The sequence below is a fragment of the Culex pipiens genome, chromosome 2 (genome assembly GCF_016801865.2).
Source record: "Culex pipiens pallens isolate TS chromosome 2, TS_CPP_V2, whole genome shotgun sequence".
NCBI classification, from domain to species: domain Eukaryota; kingdom Metazoa; phylum Arthropoda; class Insecta; order Diptera; family Culicidae; genus Culex; species Culex pipiens.
The window spans coordinates 188,618,752-188,645,819 of NC_068938.1; the positions used below are offsets into that span (position 1 = coordinate 188,618,752).

The 27,068-nt window shown below is 33.6% G+C and overlaps 3 protein-coding genes across 3 annotated transcripts; all 3 read left to right on the plus strand.

Moving 5' to 3' along the window:
- The first annotated feature begins 300 nt into the window (after nt 1-300).
- On the plus strand, nt 301-18,211 carry LOC120415111 (protein lines). The gene is made up of 2 exons (XM_039576529.2): nt 301-1,099; nt 14,663-18,211. Exon 2 carries the CDS (start codon nt 14,817-14,819, stop codon nt 17,535-17,537), a length of 2,721 nt encoding a protein of 906 aa, XP_039432463.1. The 5' UTR covers nt 301-1,099; nt 14,663-14,816; the 3' UTR covers nt 17,538-18,211.
- Nucleotides 18,212-21,811: 3,600 nt separating this feature from the next.
- Nucleotides 21,812-23,332, plus strand: LOC120415141 (zinc metalloproteinase nas-4-like). Its single transcript, XM_039576568.2, has 3 exons — nt 21,812-22,270; nt 22,333-22,586; nt 22,640-23,332. The coding sequence occupies exons 1-3, from the start codon at nt 22,248-22,250 to the stop codon at nt 23,155-23,157; spliced, it is 795 nt and encodes a 264-aa protein (XP_039432502.1). The 5' UTR covers nt 21,812-22,247; the 3' UTR covers nt 23,158-23,332.
- A 1,433-nt stretch (nt 23,333-24,765) lies between these two features.
- On the plus strand, nt 24,766-25,940 carry LOC120415149 (zinc metalloproteinase nas-15-like). The gene is made up of 2 exons (XM_039576583.2): nt 24,766-25,134; nt 25,201-25,940. Exons 1-2 carry the CDS (start codon nt 24,873-24,875, stop codon nt 25,722-25,724), a joined length of 786 nt encoding a protein of 261 aa, XP_039432517.1. The 5' UTR covers nt 24,766-24,872; the 3' UTR covers nt 25,725-25,940.
- Nucleotides 25,941-27,068: the final 1,128 nt, after the last annotated feature.

Genomic DNA, 27,068 nt, shown 5'->3' on the forward strand with positions numbered 1-27,068 from the left:
TAAACTGATGATTCTCTTCCTCGACGGTCCCTTGGATATTGACAACCAGAGAGTCGACTGTAATAAAAAAAATTAGAGTTTCAAACAAACACGTTCAAAAAAATATTTAAGAATTTGTCCTAATTTCTAAAATTAAAATTTTAGAGTTTTCAAAAATCTTTGAGCTAAAGATTTTTTTAAATATAAAATTAGGCCGTTTGCTAATATTTTATGAAGTTTACGTGTATTTAAGAAAATTTCATTCCGCAGTGCACTTTGGCCGATGAGGCCAACCCTAAATTCATACATTTTTTTCCGTGCACACTGCACAGAAGCTGCCAAACTCTTGCGTTCCAGTCTACCACCACTCCCGTTCACAAAACGTCATTGAAGGTCGCCATTTTAGTAAAAAAATTCGAACGTCAGAATCGGAGCTCCGCAGTTAATCCGCTAATTTCGACCGATTCCTGGCCCGTTTCCGTGCGCAATCGATTCCCCGCCCAAGTGTGTCGTATTCCGCGTGCCGCGTGTGCCATTTCCGTCCGCGTTCCGGTGGGAAAAGTGTCCAAAAGTGACCCGGAAAGTTGGTGGCTTCACCTCACTCGCGCAGGCCGTCGTCGAACGGAAGCTTCCAGCGCTCGGATTCCCGCAACAAGTGGCTGTTTTGGGGAACGGGGTTTCCGCAGTGGACAGATCCCTCCCAGTGGCCGCAACCGGTTCCGGTCGGCCGGAAATTGCGCGAACAGTTCGAATCGCCCGGGGGCAGTTTGCGGATTCGTGCTCGGATTGCGCGAAAAGTGCGATTATTTTGAAAAGTGCTACTGGTTTTTGACACTTACACAGAGGGCTACACACACACTCACACGCACACACACAGTCGAAACGAAACGAGTTTATTTGCTTGGCCCTGCTGTCAGTGTGTGAGTGTTGGGAGGGGGGATTTGGATTTTGGATTCGTCGTCGTCGTCGTCTGCCCGTGGGGCTCTGCGGGCGATTGTTGCTGCTGTTGTTGTTTTTGGTTAGATTGGATTGGATTTTGAGTACTCTTTTTTTTGCTTGTTTGCTGCCTTGGAGTTGGAGCGCGATCGTGATCTCGTGCTGAATGAAATTTATTTTGACGGTAAGTGCGCGCCCGGCCAGTGGCGTAATTTGTGTTATGAGAGAAAGGGGTGGGGGGATAACTATTTTCCTTCTTTTTAAATAAATAAAGCCAAACAATTTAAACGGGCAAATGTGGATTTCCAGAGTTTCTTTTTATAATGTCCTATAAACATATTTTTTTTGGACTTTTTTAAAAGGTCCAATAAACCAAATTTCCACTTTTTGCTTTTTGAGTGTTTTTTTTAAACCGCCTTGAGTCAGGGGTGTTAAAACACCCAAAAAGCAAAAATTGAAAATTTGGTTTATTGGACTTTTTCTTTTTTAAACTCCAGATATGAAGGACAATAGCTTATTGGCCTTTCATTCAAGCATTCAAACATTCAATATTACGTCCTTTTAAAATGTTAGTCTTGGTTTAAAAATCTTGAAAATATTTTTTTCGAAAAGATCGCAAAATTTCACGAATGTTTCATTTTCAACATTGCAAATCGGACCATAAGTTGCTGAGATATCGACATTAGAAAATGGTGTGTTGTTTGGGTGAGACTTAGAAAACATCAATTTTCCTGTTTTTAAACCTTTGCATGGCAATAACTCAGCAACTATGGGTTGTATCAACAAATTCCAAAAAAAGCAAAATATAGATAATTTTCTCAGTTTTTCAAAAATATTTTTTTCGAAAGTGGGCAAACATGTGCACTAATTTAAAAAAATGAAAAACTGCGACTATTTTCAAAAAAGTCACCTAAAAATGGATTTAACTTGAAAACGGTGCACTTTATCAAAATTTTACTTAAGTACTTTTGATTGCAAAATTGATTTTACATCAAAAAATGAAGTTGAAACATTTTTGCGACCAATGTTTCGATTTTTTGAAAAAAACAGTATTGATTCAAAAATTCATAACTTGCACAAAGATTTTTTGCACAGTCTGGAAATTTCTTGAAAAGTTGGCATTTGATGTCCTCTAAAACATATAAAAAAATAATAAAAATAGTGTTTTTTTGCAAATCAAGTTTTGAGCATAAGCATGGTTGACTGCCAATGAGCTGCTACTCCGTTATTGACAGATCAGCTGAAGTTAAACAATGAATCAAAAATGATCAGTGGGAGCCAACCATCCGTTCACTGTTTAACCCCTGAAGACCCCGACTTTATTAGTCAATACCGGCGCCCTCCCAAGAAGCCTGCAGTTCAACAAAAGGGAGGAATGTTAGTCCGATAGTTGAAGTTGCAGACTCATCAAGCACATAGTTTTTCGCTATATACTTGTTGATACCGCTTGAGACCGTTGAATCCACAGCATCTCCTTCAACCATCACGCGATTTTTTTTTTTTTTTGGGTTAGTAGGATAAGGTATTGGCTTTTCGATGCCTCCCGAGCTACGATGCTATGGGGAGGACTTTCATAACAAACCCGTCGGCGAGCCTTCCGAGCAACGATGCTATGGGAAGGTCTTTCTGGTTAACACACAAAACCACACAGTTATTTTGCTCCACTATTAACTCGACGATCCAAATTGTCAGTGCGTCTTTCGATCATTATATAAAAAAAGCTTTTTCACCGTAAAAAAATAAAACCTTATTCGAAAAATTTAATCACAGTCCACCCGACGCCGTGCCTTCCGATCAACGATGATATAGGAAGGGCTTTGAAAATTACAAAACATCACTTTTCACTCTGAATATTTTTTTTTTACGACCACGTGCTCCCTTTGCCAATTATGCACTGATGACGCTGCATTTTCAGAGGGTAATCCTCTCCTCGCAGCACACAATTCCCGACAAAAATGCGAAACAAAAGGCACACACAAAAAAAAAATCACTTTTCACTCCGAATATTTTTTTACGACCACGCGCTCCCTTTGCCAATTATGCACTCACCCGAACAGCGACACAAAAGAGACGGAAAATAACACGAAAAAACAGGACTGCGCGTCCACACAGGCACCGCACTACTGATCCCCACTGAAACAAGCCACAATAATCATTTTTGTTACATTCTAATGTCTATATCTTCGGGAAAAGTTTGAAGTATGATTCATAAGATTAGGATGTATATCAGGGGTGACCAAAGTATGGCCCGCGGGCCAAACGTGGCCCACGAGGTGATATTTTGTGGCCCGCGGACCCATTTTGAATGATCATGTAAAATGGCCCGTTGACCACATGTAATTTTATACTTTTTTTTCAAAAATAATGTTTATTTTAAACTTTTTTATGCTAATCTCTTTAGTTTTTTTTATAGGTTAGGTTTTCGGCTTTCGGTCTTGGGATACGAGAAAATAAGCGTTGTTTCGAATTTTCCCGCCAAGACCGAAAAGCCGAAAACCTAACCTATAATTTGTGATCCGGTCGATAGGAAGCACTCATTAATTTTTTTTTGTTAATAAAAAAACTTGATTTATCATTATATTGATCCCCACTTTAGGATACAAATAATTTGTTCAAAATATTTTATAATTAAAACAATTTTACACGTTTCAATGTGAGTGAAACTAGTAAATATCTTCAAAACTTTCATCAAACATTTCAGAAATATTCAAAAAAAAGTTCAAGTTTGATTTAGGTAGAATTCTGTAATAGTTGCAAAAATATTAGTTTTCTTTATTAATTTGCAAGTCTTAATGACCCTTTTATGAACTGACCCTCAAACTTACATTGCACTTCCTTCGGGATTCGAACTCATTACAGATAGATAACGAATCTGATTGACTACCAACTGATTCAGGCAGACAAAATGTGGAAATCGGGAGATCAAGTTTGTTGTAAATATTTTACAAAGCTTTCGTCGATCAACCAACCCCTCCACCATTATTAAAAAATTGGCTCGAAAAACCAGGAGCAAAAATATATTTTCAAAAAACTTAAAAACTAAAAAAAAATGAAATTTCAGTGCAATCAGCTGAAATCAATTAAATATGCATTCCTTTGCATTTAGAATCATTTGAGCATGTTTGGCTTTATTTAAAATAAATTGAATATTAGCGAATTTTGGATGAAAATAAATGTTTTTTAGCTATTTTTTTAGTCGAATCTTTTTTTTTATTATGATTGCAGTTCAACTATACGGAAGCATAAAACATTTTATAATATTTTTTTTTCGTTGAAATGTTGAAATTCTGGCTCTCAACGATTTTCCATTAGCCACACTTAACTTATAGATAAAATTACGCCTTTAGATGAATTATTCAACAGGTAATGTCACCATATTCTAAATATAATATAAAAAATATAATAGAAAAAATAAAAATATAAAAAATTATAAAAAATAAAATAAAAATATAATATAAAATATAAAAAAAACTTTATTTATTTTTTTTGAAAGCACAAGTACATTCAGCTAAAAACTTTTTTTCAAAAACATGAAATAATAAAATCAACAATACCGATAGAAAACCGTTCATTTGTCGTTTCTATTATTTTGATTTGATTTTTTTTAAATAACAGAAATTAAATCTTTTAAATTAAAATAACGTAATTAAGTTCGTTCAATAACTTTTTTTTTGTAAATTCGGCCCGCAAGCTCATTTAAGCTTCAAATTCGGCCCGGCCTCCAAAAACTTTGAGCGTCCCTGATGTATATAGTATATAGTATACATCAGTATAAAAATAGGGTTATAAAAAAACTTAAAAGAAATTCAATTTTTAGAGCCAGTAAGCAGATGTTAAAAAATGAGTTGAATATAGAAATAAATTTAAATAAGAAATCCTCAACAAACCATTCAAAATAAAATTATCTTCTTGAAGATTATTTCGACGTTTTTGCTTTCCTCACGTTAATGAGGAAAGGCTATAAAATCACTCGAAAAATGAACTTTTTTATTTGACCTCGTAGACCCACCTTCACGTATACCTATCGACTCAGAATCGAATTTTGAGCAAATGTCTGTGTGTGTGGTGGGATGTTGATCAAAAAATTTGCACTGAGTTATCTCGGCACTGGCTGACCCGATTTGGACCGTTTTGGTCTCATTTGATCCGTCTTGGGGTCCCATAAGTCGCTATTGAAAATGATAAAGTTTAGTTAAGTAATTCAAAAGTTATGCTAAAAAAACGAATTTAACAAAAGTCCGGAAGATTGTAAAAAGGGTGGTTTTTGTAAGAAACCTCGTCATGTTATACATTTTTAGAAAGGTATTCTAAAGACCATTTCAACGAGTTCAAAAGATTGAAGATCTGACAATCCTATCAAAAGTTATAAGCACTTAAGTGTTATTTATGATTTTTTTAAAGGCCGGATCTCATATATTTCGATGAAAACGTTGTCCGGATCTATCATGCGGACTGTCGTTAGATAGGTAATCAAAAGACCTTTCCAACGAGTTTAATAGATTGCAGATCTGACAACCCTATCAAAAGTTATAAGCACTTAAGTGTTATTTATGAACTTTGTGGAGCCCGGATCTCTGATATTATCTAGCATTACACTCAACATGTGAGGAAGGCACCAACCACCTAATGGTGGATTAAGTAACGTTTTATTAATAAAATACTAACAAACATTTTCGCAAGAAAATGAAATTACTGCCTAATTGAGTGGAAGGCACCAACCACCTAAAGTTAGATTAAGTAACCTTTTGCCTTCCTCACTGAGGTAAGGCTATAATCCTGCTCTAAAAATGAACTTTGTATGAAAACGTCGTAGACCCACCTTCATATGTACATATCGACTCAGAATCGAAAGCTGAACAAATGTCTGTGTGTATGTTTGTGTGTATGTATGTATGTGATCAACAAACTAGCTCATGTTTCTCGGCACTGGCTGAACCGATTTGACCCGAACCTGTTGCATTCGACTTGGTTTAGGGTCCCATAGATCAAGTTTTATACAGACTGATGTTTCGATAAGTAGTTCAAAAGTTATGTATAAAAATATGTTTTCACATATATCCGGATCTCACTTAAATGTATGTAAACTATGTCCGGGTCCATCATACGATCCATTCTTGGTTAGACTATCAAAAGACCTTTCCAACGAGTCCAAAACATTGAAGATCTGGCAACCCTGTCTCGAGATATGGCCACTAAAGTGATATTGATGTACTTTTTTATCCCGGATCTAAAAAATAGATGAATTTTTTGTACAATCCCATCATATCAGCCATTGTTGGTAATAAGTGAGGAAGGCTCCAACCGTAGAGGTGGATTAAGTAACGTTTTTTTTAGGAATGCTGTGAAAACCAATGAAAAACTTCGGGAGACTAGTCCCCACCTGTTTCTAATCAATGCACGCCAATGGACAAAACCTTTTGGTGGTCCATCAAAGAATGCACCTGCCCTCGTGCTGCAATGAAGCATTATATATTGGTACCTTTTCACATGAAAAGAAATGAGGTGATGAACTATTGGGTCTAATTTAAATTTTGATTACAGTGTTTCACATTTAGTTTTGTTCATCAGAATCCTTGTAAAATTTTAAATTTTAAATCGATATCTTCAAAGTAACGCCCGCTGAAATCACTTTTATTTCTCAATTTTAAAAAGTTAGTCAGTCCGAGCCAGGGAAAAATAAATGATATGATTTGCCCTGCGGTTAGTAGACACACGGTCGAGCCCACGACGAAGGGAAAGAATTTTGATAGCTTCCGGTAAGAATACCAGGGCAGAGGGAAGATAGGATAGAGCAGAGATCACGAGAGGCGGCGAAACCGAAGAGATAAAACGAAACTAAACGAAGTCTCTTGAGTCGGACTCTTGAGACCTGGCGAGAAGCCCCCATGGGATGAGCGGAATATCCGAGAATTTTGTACACCTTTTTTTTCATCCACTTCATTCCGTCCCTAACTCTCGCCCATTCAGAATCTTTTGATGTCGACTAGCGTGTGTGTGTGTGTGTGTGCGCTGAAGATTTTAAAGGTATTTGTGTGTATGTGTGTGTGTGTTTAGTGCGTGCGTGTGGTATATTGTGTGCTGTGTCTTCCCCGAGCTCAGACCGCTGATTATGGTTGGAGGTTTGATATATGATCGGGATGAAGTATAAATTATATCGGCCAGTCAGCCAGGATTGGAATGAGAGAAGAAGAAGAAGAAGAAGATGGTGATGTGGGGGAAATCAGAGTGCAGTTGAAGGTTGCTTTGCCTGCCTGGTGGGTTTGGAATTCTTGGGATCACGTGCACATTTTTGTGGTGTGCTGTGGATTGATGAATATTTTGAACACTAATTAGCTAGTAAGTTTATCCTCATCTTTGGGCAAATTTGTAGCTTAGTTTGAACTAAGACGTTGGGAATATTTGGCTGCAATATGTTTATGTTAGACCGAGCTACGTAGCCCAGTGGTAAGATTTACTTTTCTTTTAATATGTTTATAAGAACTATTTATTTTTCTATCAAACTTTATTCCTTTCCACGCCGAGCAAAATCGAGATTTTGATTCGAATTTTCACACAAAAAGAATGCGTTAGCAATCATTTGTGAAACTTGTCTTTTTTTATATTTTTGGTGACAAAAATACTATCTTTTCAGCTATTTAACAAGTGGGTCCAAATTAATTTGACAGGTGAGCAGTTCTCTGAGATTACGGTTCATTTTTTTTTGTATTTTCGGCTGAAACGTTTTTGTTGCCTTCGGTATGCCCAAAAAAGCCATTTTGCATCATCAGTTTGTCCATCTAATTTTCCATACAAATTTGGCAGCTGTCCATACAAAAATGATATGTGAAAATTCAAAAATCTGTATCTTTTGAAGGAATTTTTTGATCGATTTGGTGTCTTGGGCAATTCGCAAATTCGATTTTACATCGAAAAATGAAGTTGAAAAATTTGTGTGACCAATATTTCGATTTTTTGATAAAAGCAGTATTGATTGAAAAATTCATAACTCGGTCAAAGATTTCTGAAAAGTTGGCATTTGATGTCCCCTTAATCACGTAAAAAAAATTAAAAATAGTGTTTTTTTTTTTGCAAATCAAGTTTAAGTGCCAAATAGTGAAATTAAAAATCATCAAAAAAATTTAACCGTTTTTTAAAATGGACTTTACACTAGTTCAGTGTGACAAAAAGTAAAAATAAATATTTGTACCAGCCTAACTGAGAATTCATTAAAATCAAAATTACTCAATCGCTTACGCTCAGTAAAGCTTTCCTTAATTTCAGTAAAATAAATTTGGGGTTTGGGAAGGTGTTTCTAATTAACACACCAAAAACTAGCGCCCAGTTACTATTTATATAATACTATATACATGTAGTTTAGCGTGACGACTTAAACCATCAGCGTGCCTTTCGATCAACGACGATACAGAAAGGACTTTTTCACCGGGAAAATTCGAAAAATTTATGCACAATTTATGCGACGCCGTGCCTTCCGAACAACTTTGAAAATCAAAAAAAAAAATCAATTAAGATTATTAAAGCACAAAAAACACAAACCACTGAAAAAAAGACGCTCGAAACAAGAATAATTATGTAAAGCAAACGCGCTGCCCCACCGTCCACAATCGACTCTTTCTTGTAAAATCAAATTTGCAATCTAATTAGTAGGTTATGCATAAAGTTTTTTTTTTCAAAACGAGTCGTAGTCGGTTCACCGAGTTGGATAAATACGACGAGTGCTGAAAAAATCAAGTTTTGCAACGAGTTCCATGCAACATTTTTTGCATTTCTGAAAAAAACACCCATTGAGTGAAATTCAGGGTTGTTACGGACGGCGCGGATCGCGTGGATGGCGCGGATCTGGCGCGGATTTGCTGGCTAATTTTGCTCAGGCGCGGATTTCGCGCGGATAGCAATTTTGGTAAACAAAATAATTGAGAACGATAGAATTTCTTTCAAATTACAAAGGAAAATATTATTAGGAATTAAATAAATTCAATCTTTTTTTTAATGAAGAAAATTTTCTTTAAAAATTATTGATTGTTTTTTTTTCTTAATACGAAACTTTGAAATAATCTTCAAGGAGCGATTTTTTTTAATAAATTTAACATAACATTACAACTCATTATTTTCAAAACATCTGCTTAACAATTCAAATAAATATCAATTTTATTAAAATCAAAATAACAAAATTCGAAAAAATTACAGAATTTAAAAAAATTGAAGCTATGAAACTTTGTTTTTTTTTTCAATATAAAAATTAAAATTTTTAAATTTTTGGTTTATAGAAAAAAAAATTAAAGTTTTGTTGCCACTCTGATTCAGGTAGAATTGATTCTACTCCCAATTATCACAACAAGACGAAATCTACTTAGAAATCTGCTAAAATCTCCGTCTAAAATTTAAAAAATAAGAAATCTGGAATTCAACAGAATTTACATATTCAAATAAAACAAATAGAATTCATAATTTGAAATTGTCAAAACATACAGACTCAAAAAACGTAAAAAAGTACGAATTATTAAATTGAAAAATTACGAAAATATTACAATTGAATTTTTTGTTAATTTTAGTTTTTTTAAGAAAGTTCTTAAGTTATCAAATTGTTAAAGTATTAAATTTTTAAATTATTTGATTATTAAATTATTAGATTATTAAATTATTTAATTTTTAAACCATAAAATGATCAAATTATTAAATTATTAAATTATTAAATTATTGAATTATTAAATTATTAAATTATTAAATTATTAAATTATTAAATTATTAAATTATTAAATTATTAAATTATTAAATTATTAAATTATTATATTATTAAATTATTAAATTATTAAATTATTAAATTATTAAATTATTAAATTATTAAATTATTAAATTATTAAATTATTAAATTCTTAAATTCTTAAATTATTAAATTATTAAATTATTAAATTATTAAATTATTAAATTATTAAATTATTAAATTATCAAATTATTAAATTATTAAATTATTAAATTATTAAATTATTAAATTATTAAATTATTAAATTATTAAATTATTAAATTATTATATTATTAAATTATTAAATTATTAAATTAATAAATTATTAAATTATGAAATTATTAAAATTATTAAATTATTAAATTATTAAATTATTAAATTATTAAATTATTAAATTATTAAATTATTAAATTATTAAATTATTAAATTATTAAATTATTAAATTATTAAATTATTAAATTATTAAATTATTAAATTATTAAATTATTAAATTATTAAATTATTAAATTATTAAATTATTAAATTATTAAATTATTAAATTATTAAATTATTAAATTATTAAATTATTAAATTATTAAATTATTAAATTATTAAATTATTAAATTATTAAATTATTAAATTATTAAATTATTAAATTATTAAATTATTAAATTATTAAATTATAAAATTATTAAATTATTAAATTATTAAATTATTAAATTATTAAATTATTAAATTATTAAATTATTAAATTATTAAATTATTAAATTATTAAATTATTAAATTAATAAATTATTAAATTATTAAATTATTAAATTATTAAATTATTAAATTATTAAATTATTAAATTATTAAATTATTAAATTATTAAATTATTCAATTATTCAATTATTAAATTATTAAATTATTAAATTATTAAATTATTAAATTATTAAATTATTAAATTATTAAATTATTAAATTATTAAATTATTAAATTATTAAATTATTAAATTATTAAATTATTAAATTATTAAATTATTAAATTATTAAATTATTAAATTATTAAATTATTAAATTATTAAATTATTAAATTATTAAATTATTAAATTATTAAATTATTAAATTATTAAATTATTAAATTATTAAATTATTAAATTATTAAATTATTAAATTATTAAATTATTAAATTATTAAATTATTAAATTATTAAATTATTAAATTATTAAATTATTAAATTATTAAATTATTAAATTATTAAATTATTAAATTATTAAATTATTAAATTATAAAATTATAAAATTATAAAATTATTAAATTATTAAATTATTAAATTATTAAATTATTAAATTATTAAATTATTAAATTATTAAATTATTAAATTAATAAATTATTAAATTATTAAATTATTAAATTATTAAATTATTAAATTATTAAATTATTAAATTATTAAATTATTAAATTATTAAATTATTAAATTATTAAATTATTAAATTATTAAATTATTAAATTATTAAATTATTAAATTATTAAATTATTAAATTATTAAATTATTAAATTATTAAATTATTAAATTATTAAATTATTAAATTATTAAATTATTAAATTATTAAATTATTAAATTATTAAATTATTAAATTATTAAATTATTAAATTATTAAATTATTAAATTATTAAATTATTAAATTATTAAATTATTAAATTATTAAATTATTAAATTATTAAATTATTAAATTATTAAATTATTAAATTATTAAATTATTAAATTATTAAATTATTAAATTATTAAATTATTAAATTATTAAATTATTAAATTATTAAATTATTAAATTATTAAATTATTAAATTATTAAATTATTAAATTATTAAATTATTAAATTATTAAATTATTAAATTATTAAATTATTAAATTATTAAATTATTAAATTATTAAATTATTAAATTATTAAATTATTAAATTATTAAATTATTAAATTATTAAATTATTAAATTATTAAATTATTAAATTATTAAATTATTAAATTATCAAATTATTAAATTATTAAATTATTAAATTATTAAATTATTAAATTTTAAAATTATTAAATTATTAAATTATTAAATTATTAAATTATTAAATTATTAAATTATTAAATTATTAAATTATTAAATTATTAAATTATTAAATTATTAAATTAATAAATTATTAAATTATTAAATTATTAAATTATTAAATTATTATATTATTAAATTATTAAATTATTAAATTATTAAATTATTAAATTATTAAATTATTAAATTATTAAATTATTATATTATTAAATTATTAAATTATTAAATTATTAAATTATTAAATTATTAAATTATTAAATTATTAAATTATTAGATTATTAAATTATTAAATTATTAAATTATTAAATTCTTAAATAATTAAATTAATAAATTTATAAATTTATAAATTAATAAATTAATATATTAATAAATTATTAAATTATTAAATTATTAAATTATTAAATTATTAAATTATTAAATTATTAAATTATTAAATTATTAAATTATTAAATTATTAAATTATTAAATTATTAAATTATTAAATTATTAAATTATTAAATTATTAAATTATTAAATTATAAAATTATTAAATTATTAAATTATTAAATTATTAAATTATTAAATTATTAAATTATTAAATTATTAAATTATTAAATTATTAAATTATTAAATTATTAAATTATTAAATTATTAAATTATTAAATTATTAAATTATTAAATTATTAGATTATTAAATTATTAAATTATTAAATTATTAAATTATTAAATTATTAAATTATTCAATTATTAAATTATTAAATTATTAAATTATTAAATTATTAAATTATTAAATTATTAAATTATTAAATTATTAAATTATTAAATTATTAAATTATTAAATTATTAAATTATTAAATTATTAAATTATTAAATTATTAAATTATTAAATTATTAAATTATTAAATTATTAAATTATTAAATTATTAAATTATTAAATTATTAAATTATTAAATTATTAAATTATTAAATTATTAAATTATTAAATTATTAAATTATTAAATTATTAAATTATTAAATTATTAAATTATTAAATTATTAAATTATTAAATTATTAAATTATTAAAGTATTAAATTATGAAATTATTAAATTATTAAGTTATTAAATTATTAGATGATTAGATTATTAAATTATTAAATTATTTAATTATTAAATTATTTAATTATTAGATTATTAAATTATTAAATTATTAAATTATTAAATAATTAAATTATTAAGTTATTAAATTATTAAATTATTAAATCATAAAATTATTAAATTATTGAATTATTAAACCATGAAATTATTAAATTATTATATTATTTTTTTGCCATTTTCTTAGTTCGGATCATTTTCGGAAACATATTTTAGATTAGAGAAATTTAGAGATGAAAATAATAGAAATTTCGTGTTTCGATTTTCCAGAGTAAAGATTTGGCGAGAATTATCAAGTACTAAATCCCTAGATTTTATAATTTGGCGATTTATTTTATGGTTTTATTTTTTTTAAATTTTCAAATTAATTTTTTTTTTTTCTAAATTTGTTTTAATGCAACGATATTTAAAGTGTTGCAAAAAAAATGCTAATATTGTTTCAGAAATGGCAAAAAATGTTCCATTTGGTACAGTGGGATATGAATCCACAACTGATCAACGGTACTGATCCAAATGCCTTCTGTATTATTCTTTTTTCGTTTAAAATTTCATTCATTATGTAACTCTCATCTATGTTTGTCGCGGTTTTTTTATATGGCGCGGATTTCGCGCAGATTGGGTTTTGGGGTCGGCGCGGATCTGGTGCGGATTTTTTCTCGACTTTTCCGTAACAACCCTGGAAATTATAAGTCAAATGTTCATGTATTTTGTCAATAAATCGTTTGAATCAATTTTTTTTGAAAAATATTACTTTTCAAAACAAATGCTCAAAAGTTCATCTTTACAGCACCCATTTCAGTGCTGAAAAGTAGAACTTTTCAGCATTTATTTTGAAGAGTGTTGCTATTCGATTCTGTTATTTTTGGTACAGAAAAGAAGGCTATTTCGTCGTTCAAGAATGACAGGAAAAGTAAGTAGTTTCACGACGGAATTGCAAAAAGTACTTTACAGAAATTTCGCTTGAAGAGAAAATTTGCTAAAAATAATTCAAAAACTAAACATTTACTAAAAATTTAAAGCTGAAAACTAAAAACATTTTTTTCTGAAAATAAAATAAGCTAATACCAAACAATCTTTGCAAAAAAACTAAACACATAAAATAATAATAATATTAATAAATAAAGCGTAACAGTCTCAAAGACAAAAGGACAGAAAGAACAAAAATACTAAAAGACAAGAAGACAGAAAGACAAACAAACGAAAAGACAAAAAGATCGAAAACAACATTACTTAGAAATCCAAAATATGATAGAAATTGATATTTTAACACTTAGGCCTTATCCCACGGACAGATTCAAATTCAGCGAGCAATGTGTTATGGAATATTATATTTTTTGGAGAATTTTCGGATTTCGTTCGGGTGATACCATACACTTTTTCCTTGAATATTTTACATTTTCAAATATTTTAGATAGAGAGATAAGAAGATTTGTTAAGCGTTCATAGTGCAAGTTCTCCTCTTTCGAACTCTATTATAAATGCTACATTCTCATGTATTTGATAAAATTAGTCGTTGAAGGCGTATTTTGCAGGATAAAATGTTGCTGTCTTCGACAAATTAAGTTGGATTAGCGTGCCACCCTATCTTGAACTATGGAGTTGATCTATATTTGGAGTCATATTCTAGGTCAAAGACCTAAATTTTGGAAAGTGAAAATTTGGCGATGACTTCGAGTACGGCCATTGCTCAGAAATTGTTGGGCTTTGACAGAACAATACGACTTAAACGCATTTTTTTCAGTGAGGCTTAAAACTAGGTTGGCTCTTTGACATTGGCATACAAACTACAAAACGAAACAATTATAGCGAATTGACCTAATCATTTTTCCTTCTCTTTTTTCTCCTTTCCAGATTTCAAACCATGCATCTGGACACGACAACATTCTCCGCCGAACGCATCACGAGGATCCGCGAGTAGCCGGCCTCGTCTAGGCTTTTAACGCGCCAAACCGCCAACGTGAGTGACATCAACGCAACCGCGCCGCACGAACCCTCCCGCCGCTCTATGGTGCTCCAGAACGAGAAAAAAGACCCGCATCCAAAGGGTGGTGGATCCACCGGAAGTGGCGCCAATGTCGTCGAGTCACCGCCGGTGGAATCGATCGGCATGCCGTGCCCGTCGACGGCCACCTCCTCGTCGTCCTCGTCTTCGTCATCCGCCAACGAGCAGCCGGTCATCAAGCGGCAACGGATCGAGGCGGAAACGGACGTGGTGGACGCGGTGAACACGAGCGCAAACAGCAGCACGGCCAGTTCGAGCGGGAATTCTTCGAACGGATCTTCGCTGGTGGCGTCGGCGTGTTCCAGCTCGACGAGTTTGTCGTCGTCGCCGCCGAATTGTAGCAGCAGCGCGAGCAGCACCACGTCGGGTTCGTCGTCGACGACGGGCTCGATTGGTGGGGGAGTTGGGGTTGGTGTTGTGGGGGTGAGGGATCAACCGACGGTTGGGAGTGGATCGGAGGAGGATTTGAGGTTACGGCAGGTGCAGGACTATCAGGCGATTTTCCAGGAGGCGATCGCGAAGCAGTGCCTGTGTGGGCTGGAGACGAACGTGCTGTTGATGTCGTTTCAGTCGTATTATGTGTACGCGACGGGAGTTGGAAGTGGGGGTCTGCTGGACAGCAGTAGGGGACGGGGGATGGTGAGGCAACTGCAGCCGCTGATCGAGTGGCCGTTCGAGTACTTGCTCAAGTTTCTGTCCAACGTGCAGCTGTTGTTCGATACGTACTTGAAGCAGAACATCAAGGGAAACATTTGCTCGGGAGTGATGGATTTGTGCAACTATCTGATCCGGGCCGAGAACCAGCATCCGGAGACGGACTTTGTGTCGATGAACATTGATGAGATTATCGGGTTGTGTAACTACAACAACAAGTTTATCAACTACCTTTCCGGGCGGATACTGTCCTCGTTTTTGATCATCATCAAGGACGACCTGGACGATCGGTGGCTGGAGAAGATTGTGGCGAATCTGTTCGACTTTAACCAGCTGGACATTCTGGCGGTGAAGAAGATCAACTTTAGCCTGGATATCATCAAGCGGATAGTGGAGTGGAAGGACGAAACGGAGCATCCGCTGGATGAGGACATTAATGGGGGACCGGGTCCGAGTACAAGTGGTGCGGGTGCAGCTGGAGGTTCCGGAGCGTTCAACGCTCCCTCGCTGGAGAACAACTACTTTGCGACGCACTACGGAGAGGGAGGAAGCAGTTACTCGGGCAGCAATATCTTCAACCCCACCTCCGCGTCATCTCCCTCGAGTCATCACCACCTGCAGTCAACATCCCACCTGAATGTCCCTGGAGGTGCCGCCGCCTCTGCTCCCATCTGCCATATCATCTCGCTGACGGATTCGGAGAGTTTCGACACGACGAGGATCAAGTGCGAAACGATCAGCATCCTCGGCAACAAGTGGCCCGCGCTGGTCAAGAACATTTCGCACATGATCCGGGCGCCAGCCGTGTCGCAACCGTTGATCGCCCAAAGCTTGACGGCAATCGCTACCGAAACCTGCATACTCACGTTCCTGCGGCTCTGGGAGAGCATCATCAGCGTTAAGGCGAACCTGTCGGTGGTGGAAACGCAACCGTTCCAGTCCCAGCTGGATCACTTTCAGCTGTTGCTGCTGTCGACGAAGAACTCGGTCATTTACAAGCAGATGTTGACGCTGTTCAATGAAGCTCTGTGCTACGGCAGTACGCTCGCGTTGCAGGACTTTATTCCGGAGGAGGTTGGCAGCTTGGCCCACAACGTGGTGCGATCCGTTAAGGACCATCGGATACTGGACAAGATGCCCAAGTCGTCGTACACGAGTGTGCTGGGGTTCATCGGATACCGCGGGGAGGTCATTCGATACCACGACAGTCGGTTGTCGCAGGTAGTGGAACCTAACGGGCGACGCGTTGTACCCATCGAGAGCACATCGGGAAGTAGTGCCGGTGGATCGGCAGGACCTACCACGCAATCGCGGTACGATCGAACGCTGCTGCAAAAGATGGCCCTGCTGGTGCTGAAGGCGGTGGCCGTAATCGTGAAGGAAATTCGATGCGATTCGAGCGATTCCAGCGTGGACAGTAGCGACTTTGATATGCAGGAAATTCAGATGATCGAACGCAGCATCCGGGACGTGGTGCGGAAGCTGGAAACGTTCCTGAAAGCCCAGCTCGAGTTCCACCCGGACTCACACTTCAGCAAGGTGCTAATCCACTTGTTCGACGACCAGGACGACTACCTGGTGGAGGCCATGGTGTGCACGCTGGACGTCACGTCGGGCATCTCCTTCCGGAACAACGCCTTCCCAGAGCTCATCGCTATCCTCAATCCCGTCTACACCTTCATCGAGTTCTCCAACCTCGGTCCAAACATCACACATCTCTTCCTGGACCTCCTCATCAGCACGGAAACCTGTTTCCTCCTCTTCCTTCTACGCTTCCTCAAGTACATCCGCCAAAACTGGTCCATGTTCACGCAGAGTTGCCTCAACTACTACCAGCACAACAGTTACAGCAACGCCACCACGCTGCTACAGAGCTTCCGCAACAGCCAGATAGTCATAAACAACAACAGCAACAACGTCATCCTGGACAGCGTCATGACGGTGTTGATCAGCTTGCGGCTGCAAATCAGCCGGCTCGTCGCGGACACGCTGTTCCCGTACAACATTGGGCCGATCCTGCGGTTGATCGAGAACTGCGAGAGTCTCTACGAGGGCAACGAGCTGAGCTGAGGTGGCTGGCGACAGCTCGACGGTTTCCCAGTGTGCGTGACATTCCAAGCCGAACGCGGTGGTCAAAATTTAATAATCAAAACATTTATTTGGCATTTCTTTCTTTTTGGATTAGGTAAAATTTTCGAAAACTGACTAATATTTATCATTTTAGGCTAGAGCAAAACAAACGTATTCGGAGGAAATAAAATTTTAAAAACGTTCGGTTAAACTTGTTAGTTAGGAATCAAAAAAAGTTTACGTGTTCAAAATTGCAAGAAATTTCTGTTGTTTTACATGTCGAAGAAGGAATAGCGAAAACTATAGTGCCTTACGAATTTTTAATCAAATGCAGTGTAATCTTAAAGTCAATAGGTCGTGTAATGTTAGTGTAAATAAGCGCGAACTGAGCGAGACGAGGAAGTTTGGTTTAGATTTATGTTTGTCGGTTTAATTTATGCTGTAAGGTAATTTATGTTGTGTAAACACACAGGACCGCCGCTGTAAAGATCGACCCGAAAGAGTACCTATTTAGTATCGGTGTAGTAGCGCTTAGGTTGCTAGTAGCTTTGTGCAAAGTAATTTATATTTTATTTGTTCGTTTCTAAGGTTTTTGTACAGACGACTTGAAAGACACTCCCCCCCTCCACATACACACAAACACAAAATAAACTATTTAAATTTTTCATAAAAAAAGACACAAACAGCGTCCGTGTGCCATTTGTTTGCGAAAGAAACTGCCCCCTTGTACGCGATTCGGAGGATTCGGTTTGATTTATAGGGCAAAATCCCGATTATTAGCACTTGACGTCAACGGGGTGCCAAAACCTTCGATCGGCGGTTGTAAATAAATCAATAAGCACGTGAATCAGTGATTGCGATCGTGTCCCCAAAGCTCCGTGGCATGCGGCGGCTAGGCGTTTGGTTTGTTATCGAGGTGTTTTCGTTCGCTTGCTGGAAGAAATTTGGTTGCGAAATCTTATCTTGACCCGGGTTGAGTTCGCGATTGGTCGGCGGTTATGGTTAATAAATCATCTGCTAATGGTGTGATTACTGCCGGGTTGTTGCGTACGAAGCCGATCCTATTGCTTTGTTGGATTTGTGCAAAGCGTAGAAAGGGAAGAAAGTTATGAAGAAGGAAGAAATATGCCAAAGCTGAGTGGTATGGAAAATATATCCCAAACAAGCAGTTTATCTGAGCCTCGCTGGAAGAAACTCAATCATTGGTATGGAATGGTCATAATCATGATCATCATCACCATGACTTGACAGTCAACGAGAAGCGTCAAATAAATGTAAAGGTATGTGTGATTTATATTCATTTTGTAAAAAAAAGTCGCATTAAAGTTAGTAGAAGAGCAATTCCAGCTCAAATCACTAATTTTTCAGGTACTGTTGTACCAGACCCTCTCCGATTTCAATGAAACCTTGTAGACATGTTATCCTAGGCCTATATAAGCCATTTTTTGTGTACTGTTTATAGTCAATTGTACTCGAAAATTACATTTGAGAAGGGCGTAAGTTATTTAAATATTTTCGTATTTTGTAATATAAAAATTTCGGTGTCTCGAAGCCATTGCATCGTATCAAAAAGTGGTCAAACACAAACTTGTAGGAAATTGGACGGACTTTCTGAAAAAATACACTGAAAGAAAAATACACGCTCCCTCTATGAGATTTTTCAATTTTTAAGTTTAAAAATTTAGCAATTCTCTACGAAATCGTTTTTTTTTAGAATTTTAATTTTTGTATTTTTTAATCCGACTGAAACTTTTTTGGTGCCTTCGGTATGCCCAAAGAAGCCATTTTGCATCATTAGTTTGTCCATATAATTTTTCATACAAATTTGGCAGCTGTCCATACAAAAACGATGTATGAATATTCAAAAATCTGTATCTTTGAAGGATTTTTTTTATCGATTTGGCGTCTTCGGCAAAGTTGTAGGTATGGATACGGACTACACTGAAAAAAATGATACACGGTAAAAAACTTGATGTTGGGTCGCGAACCCTATTATCGGAGATTATTTATCACCCCCCGTCGCACGGGGGGTGAGTACGAAAGAGACGTCAGTGGTGGCAACTGACGTCTGCTTGAGTTGTTATTGTTTTGAATGTTGTTTGTAATATTTGTGAAATATACGTACTGTTGCGTTTTGACACCCGTTGAGACTGGTCGTCTCATCGGGACCAAGAAAGTCGCCGTGTTTTATTTTATTGTACCGTCCTCCCAGTGGTGTCTTCGTCCGCCGTCGTAGTTTTCGTTTCGTTTTCTTGTTCCGGACGTCCCCGCAGTAATGCACAACGTAGGGGACTGGACGATCGGGCCGAACACTTGATTTGCAAAAAAAAAACATTATTTTTAATTATTATTTTTTATATGTTTTAGAGGACATCAAATGCCAACTTTTCAGAAATTTCCAGGTTGTGCGAAAAAACTTTGGCCGAGTTATGAGTTTTCACTTAATTTTACATCGAAAAATAAAGTTGAAATTTTTTGCGAAAAAATCGAAATATTGGATTTTTTGAAAAAATCAGTATTGATTAAAAAAATTATAATTCGGTCAAAGATTTTTTGCACAACCTGGAAATTTCTAAAAAGTTGGCATTTGATGTCCTCTAAAACATATGAAAAAATGAAAAAAAAATAAAAATAAAATATTGTTTTTTTGCAAATCATGATTTAGTAACAAAAAGTTATTTAATAAATCACCAAAAAAATTTCAACATGTATCATTTTTTTCAGTGTAGTCCGTATCCATACCTACAACTTTGCCGAAGACGTCAAACCGATCAAAAAATTCCTTCAAAAGATACATTTTTGAATTTTCATACATCATTTTTGTATGGACAGCTGCCAAATTTGTATGGAAAATTATATGGACAAACTAATGATGCAAAATGGCTTCTTTGGGCATACCGAAGGCACCAAAAAAAATTCAGTTGGATTAAAAAAAAAATCGAATGACCGAAATCTCAGAGAACTGACACAAAATGGCTTCTTTGGCCCCCATAAAGTTTGAGCGAAAAAAAAAATACAAATATAATCCATTTCCGGTTTGGGTAGAGAATTGCTCTTATAATCATTGCAGAATTTCATGCGAATGAATGTGGAGAACAGGTGAAGTTTGAATCACTACTTTTGAGTAATATCTAAATGAGGTCAATCCTGGTCATAGACTGAAGGCATTTAGGGGAGTTTGGGGTAATATGGACAGTGGGGGCTTCGGGTATTAAGTGAAAACGACAATTTAAGTGATAAGGCTAGTACTAGTAAGGGCCTAGGAGTATGGACAAACCAAACATGTTAGAATAGACTAAGTAGTTTTGGTATAATATGTTAAAGTTTCCATAGGCCGGTTGGCACTGCCTTATGTTCTAATTTTTGAGGGTTGGGAAATAAGATTTTGCAGGGATTATATGGCAACAAAGTGGACAATTTTTGTTTAATGGGGTTGCTTGGCCGATGTCTGAGATATGTACGTACAAATATTGTGCATTTTATTCATTTTTATCATCAAAAATTACAATTTTTGATAGAACATGCTGTGGGGGTAATTTGGACATGGCTTGTGGGGTAATTTGGACATACCTGAAAGTCTACCTGTCAGGGCACAGATAAATTTAGAGGGATTTAAAATGTCAAAACACTCAAAATGGAATGTGAGCAATGAGAACTTTAACAAAACCCTATTATTTTAATTTAGATAAATTTATTTCAATATTCGAATTGATTAAAATCTGATTAATGCACATTCAACTAGACTCTAATGTTGATTGTATTTAATTAATTTCTTTGACATTTCTAATTTATATACGCTGGTTTACAATAATATTCAAATTTAAAGGGCTACGGAACGTAACATTAAAAAAATGATAGTTTCAGGTCAATTAGTTCTATATAAAGATTGGTTTGGATAAATCTAAACGATAGCTTTATTACTAAAAACTATACTTGTGCCTAATCCAGAATCAATGTTTAAATCATTTCAGAATGAATGATTAAATTATGTATACTACACTGAACTATTTGTTGTCTTCCTACTGAATCAAAGTTCTGTCACAAAATCATTATTTAAAACTTTAATGAAATATTGTAAGCAAAAAAATCACTTAAAAATATAAAGCAATTACAAAACCAGGTGAAATGATATAAAACATGCTCAAAAAATCAAATGTTAAACTTATTCTTCAACATGTGTCCAAATTAACCCAAAAAAGGTGTCCATATTACCCCACAAGGCATGTCCAAATAATCCCATAGGGGTGTTCATATTACCGGCACACAAAAATGTGGAGGTAATTTGGACATCTTTAATTTTTACGATAAAAATGGGTTTTTCATCAAAATTTATCGAAACAAATGACATTTTTCCTTAAAATATGGTCTCTATTATCCTCTGGTGTCATCCACATTCCTTTAAAATATCCATACAACCCGTGGCAGAACAATTTCCTTAGGGTGTCCAAATTACCCCACACCCCCCTATGTCGAATGTCCTAATTAAACGATTTAATCGCGCTTAATGAAGACTCATCGAGACTATAGTACCTTCCACAAAGAGACAATAAAGTTTGTGTATTAATTCACACAGTTGTCTTATCTTATCTATTTTTAACCATCATCATCCGGTATTTTGTTTATTGGATGTAAAGCAAGCAACACGTTTTAACCGAAATTTTCCAAAGCGGAGAGTATCACTTGCATATCTTTGCTAGAATTGTATCGGTAATGGCTACGAGAGGTTCTTTCAGGTGAGTTGATCTCTGATTTTCTCCTGTCAATTTAAAATTATTAGGACTTTCGCTTATTTCAGGATGCTCGTAGCAACTTTCATAAGTGTATCACTGATTTGTGCAATTTTTGGCGCACCCTTAAATGATGCTGGCACGTCCGCCAATGTAATGGAATGGCAACAGGCTGGGACATATTTCCAGGGTGACATGGTCCTTAACAGCGAGCAGACCGAGGCTCTGGACACTGATAAAACAGACCACACCGCTCTGATTGGTCCGCAATACCTTTGGCCGCAAAACACCGTGTACTACGTGATCAAGACCGAGGACTTTAGTGAGTGAAGTTATGTTTTAGCTAGTGATTTTAAAATGATTGTTGGTTTCCAGCTGCTCAGCAACAAGCTCAAATCAAGGCGGGAATGGCGGAAATCGAGGCAAACAGTTGCATCAAATTCGTCCCGAGAACGACCCAGAAGAACTATGTGTACATAACCGGCAACAATAGCGGATGTTGGGCTGTGCTGGGCTATCAAACGAATGACATCAACTACCTGAACCTGAACGGGTGCTGGGTCCACGGAAGTATCGTGCACGAGTTGCTGCACACCCTCGGGTTTGTCCACATGCAGAGTTCGTCCGATCGGGACTTTTACGTCACGATCGATTGGAGCGCCATCCAGGACGGGGCGGACGGCAACTTTGTCCGGTACTGGTCGATTCAGATCAACGACCTGGGCGTCCCGTACGACTACGAAAGTGTGATGCACTACGGGGCGACGGCCTTCGGCAAGAACGGCCAGCAGACGATCATCCCGCACGAGCCCGGAGTCCAAATTGGGCTGCGCGAAAAAATGAGCTTCAAGGACATCAAGCGCCTGAACAAGCTGTATCCGCAGTGTAACTGAGGTTTAGACGGGATTGGATGACATGGGGAAAACATATTATTCGAACTATAACTTTGTAGTGAGCTGTTTCGCATTGTTTCATGTTACATAAACTTAACTGTTTCATATTTGTGGTTTTGGTCATAATCTTAAACTTTGCAGGAAAAACAAATTTGATGAGTCAAAACCAGTTTTGTATGGAGCAATTCCAGCTCAAATCAGGAATTTTTCTGGTACTTTTGTACCCGACCCTCTCCGATTTCAATGAAACTTTGTAGACATGTTATCCTAGGCTCCATATATTTTTGTTTATATGGAGCCAATTTCTACTCGAAAATAACATTTGAGAAGGGCGTAAGTTATTTAAATATTTTTGTATTTTGTAATTTAAAAATTACTGTATCTCGAAGCCGTTGCATCGTATGAAAAAGTGGTCAAAGACAAACTTGTAGGAAATTGGACGAACTTTCTGAAAAAATACACTGAAACAAAAATACACGCCACTTATATGAATTTTTTTGATTTTTTAGCCCTTACATCCAATTGAAAAGCTGTCAAAGGCAAACTTATGGGAAATTGGACGAGCTTTCCGGTAAAAATATTTACGAGACTGAAAAACCAAGTATATCATATAGAAATTGCCAAAAACCACAAAAAAAAAACCATTTTTTCAACATTTTTTTTAAAACCGCTGTAACCTCACAAGGACTGGATAAGGACAATGGTCAACATAAAGTAAAATTGTCTGGGGAATCGATTCCCGCTACCGGTTTTTGAAAATTTCGACGTTTAGACCACTTAAAAAAACAGTTTTAGTAAATGATTTTTGTATTTTTTTAGGAGAGACATACCATCCTGCATTTTTCGTCAGTCTTTTGGTAACATCTTAGGGTATTTCCTCAAAAATTTCGAACGAAAAAAAATCGTGACTTCACCTTGAAATTTAGCTTTTAAACATATAAATCAAAAAATCTCATATAAGTGGCGTGTATTTTTTGTTTCAGTGTATTTTTTTTCAGAAAGCTCGTCCAATTTCCTACAAGTTTGTTTTTGACCACATTTTGATACGACGCAATGGCTTCGAGATACAGTAATCTTTAAATTGCAAAATACAAAAATATTTTAATACCTTACACCCTTCTCAAATGTTATTTTCGAGTACTATTGGCTCCATATACTCAAAAATGGCTTATAAAGGTCTAGGATAACATGTCTACAAAGTTTCATTGAAATCGGAGAGGGTTGGGTACAAAAATACCAGAAAAACTCCTGATTTGAGCTGGAATTGCTCTATGGACAACCCTCAAATTTGAATGGAAATAGTGAAAAGATAAAATTGCATTTAAATTTAAAAAATAAAAATGAATAAAATCATAAACTTTTTGCGAAAAGCTGCAAAACTTATACCTTTTTATTTATCCTGACTAGTTTGAAATATTAACAAGTGTAAACTGTTTAATTTCCATCATAACAAAAGTAAATTTTGAAGATGGCCTGCTTTTCATACTAGACAAAACCTTCAAGCAAAATCTCTTTTATCAATGCAAGGCTCTAATTATAATCCGCCATTGCTCGAATCTCCCGCCAAATCTCCTTGATAAGATATCCTACCATTGCCTTGCCAACGGATTATACGGTTTACGGTTCGTCAGTATAAATGGACACATCCAGTGCCGAATCCGGCTCAGTTTCGATTCAAGCCAAATTCGGTACGGAATACAAAACGGTCATAGAATATGATTAAATTGTTACAATTTTTGCTTACCGCCCTGCTGATCTTGGACGCAAGGGTAAAGGGCGCCGCGATTCTCAAAACCGTCGGTGATGAAGCTGACTCAGCACACGATTTGGCCGAAGAGTTGAGTGGTCAGTTCGAGGGAGATATCGTGCTGAACGATGTCCAGCAGAATGAGTTTAGAAAGCGCACCGGAGTTATTCTTCCGCAGTTGCTGTGGCCCAACGGGATCGTGCATTACGAGATCTTTGCAGACAACTTCAGTAAGTAACCTCTCGACGAAGGTTAAAGCAACATCTGTTCTAACTTGCAACGACCTCCCCGCACAGCTTCCCACCAAATTATGACCATCGAGGGTGCCATGTTGGACATTCAGCGGGTTAGCTGCGTACGGTTTGTCCCGCGAACTGCCACAACCACGGATTACGTGCGCATTACCGGTGCCCCTTCGGGATGTTTCTCGTACGTCGGTCGTCAGGGAGGACCGCAGCAGTTGAATCTCCAGCCCGGAACGAATTGCTTCCAGTACGGGACCATCCTGCACGAGTTGATTCACGCGCTCGGGTTCTACCACATGCAGAGTGCCTCCGACCGGGACCAGTACGTGACGATCCGGTGGGAGAACGTCCAGCAGGGAATGCAGACCAACTTCCAGTCGTACGGCGTGGAGTACATTTCGGACTTTGGGATGGGCTACGACTACGGCAGCTTGATGCACTACAGCGCGACGGCGTTCAGTGCGAACGGGGCGCAGACGATTGTCCCCCGGGAGGCAGGTGCCACCATTGGACAGCGCGTGTGGATGAGCGAGCCCGATATCTGGAGGATCTGGGCAATGTACAAGTGCGCATGAAAGGCGGGGGTTGTATAGATAGATTAGTTAGGGCAATAAACAAAGATCTGTAGATTGTAAGGAAATTTTTGCGTTGCAGGCTGGTGTACCATAAAGTGTATCGCCTATTGTGGTTTCACATGTGTAGTACATATTTGAGCAATCAAGTTGCAATGGTCTTGCATGAAAAATGTATATTCAATGAATAAAGAATGTCCCCTAAGTTACAAATTGACTTTTTTTTTCTCATTTCTTGCGCATGAAATCATTATTATTTTCATTCTTGCGCATGAAATCATTCATTCGTTGCAAAACTGCTATTTCTGGAACAACATTTGAAAAGGGCGCATAAGCATTTTGACAGCCAGAACTATTTTGCAAATTCCGAGCCAACAGGTAACTGTTTAACAAAACCCGCAGAGTTAAAAGGTATTTTACATATCGATTTTTGTGAAAAAGTCACCAGTTTGCTCGGAATTTGCAAAATAGTTTCAGCTGTCAAAATGCTTATCCGCCCTTTTCTTGTGGTGCTCCAGATTTGACATTGGTCCTTTGATTTGCTCTCAGCTTAAATTTAGTGTTCACTTGTTTGGTCCTGTTTCTTTGTAATCTGGATTTTTATGATTGATTTAATGCTGGTTATTGAATAAATTGTATTTAATGAATCGATTATTTTTAGGTTTTCGTAAAATCAAATAGAGTAATTTTCTAGATCTTTTTCTGAATATTTTAATTTTCCAAAAATAGAAAAAGTTTCAAAAAAGCATTTACCTAAGTTGAAAGTGAGGCACTTTATCACAAAAGTGTTTAGTATTTATCGATTTAAAAAAATAATTTGAATCAAAAACATATAATTTTAAAATTTTAGTATGATTATATGTTCAATATTGCAGGTCATGGATTGATACCTAAGAGCATGCAATGGCACTGATCTTGTTGCGTGCTCTTCAGTTGACCTCCAGGTAAGAAACATCCTGGAAGGAGCGCAACTAACTACTCCCGTAGTTCTGTTAGATCATCCGAATCATCTTGATCAGAACAATATAGCTCTGGTTCCTTGCAAGTATCCTATTTTCTTACCTCCATGCTGTGGATGTACCTGAAACATCGCACAACGGGATTTCTCTTCTCTTCATTCTCAGCTACCACCTATCTCCTATTTTTATTTAGCTCTACTGATTTTCACTTCTTCACTGATTCTTCTGTTTAATATCCATCATTTGATTTTGATTTTACTAACTTTTGATTCTCTCATCTCTCAAAGCTTTTCCACTCTTTTTTTACCAATTGATACTGCTGTAATTTTCCATCTACTACATCCAGCTTATCATTTTTATTCTTTAAAATACAATCATCATTCTCTTA

Bases quoted from the DNA above. Each gene is read 5' to 3' on its own strand.
- LOC120415111 (XM_039576529.2), top strand. From the start codon at position 14,817: ATGGTGCTCCAGAACGAGAAAAAAGACCCGCATCCAAAGGGTGGTGGA.
- LOC120415141 (XM_039576568.2), top strand. From the start codon at position 22,248: ATGGCTACGAGAGGTTCTTTCAG. The intron at 22,271-22,332 runs GTGAGTTGATCT...CGCTTATTTCAG, and splicing joins GCTACGAGAGGTTCTTTCAG to GATGCTCGTAGCAACTTTCA. The intron at 22,587-22,639 runs GTGAGTGAAGTT...GTTGGTTTCCAG, and splicing joins GATCAAGACCGAGGACTTTA to CTGCTCAGCAACAAGCTCAA.
- LOC120415149 (XM_039576583.2), top strand. From the start codon at position 24,873: ATGATTAAATTGTTACAATTTTTGCTTACCGCCCTGCTGATCTTGGAC. The intron at 25,135-25,200 runs GTAAGTAACCTC...CTCCCCGCACAG, and splicing joins GATCTTTGCAGACAACTTCA to CTTCCCACCAAATTATGACC.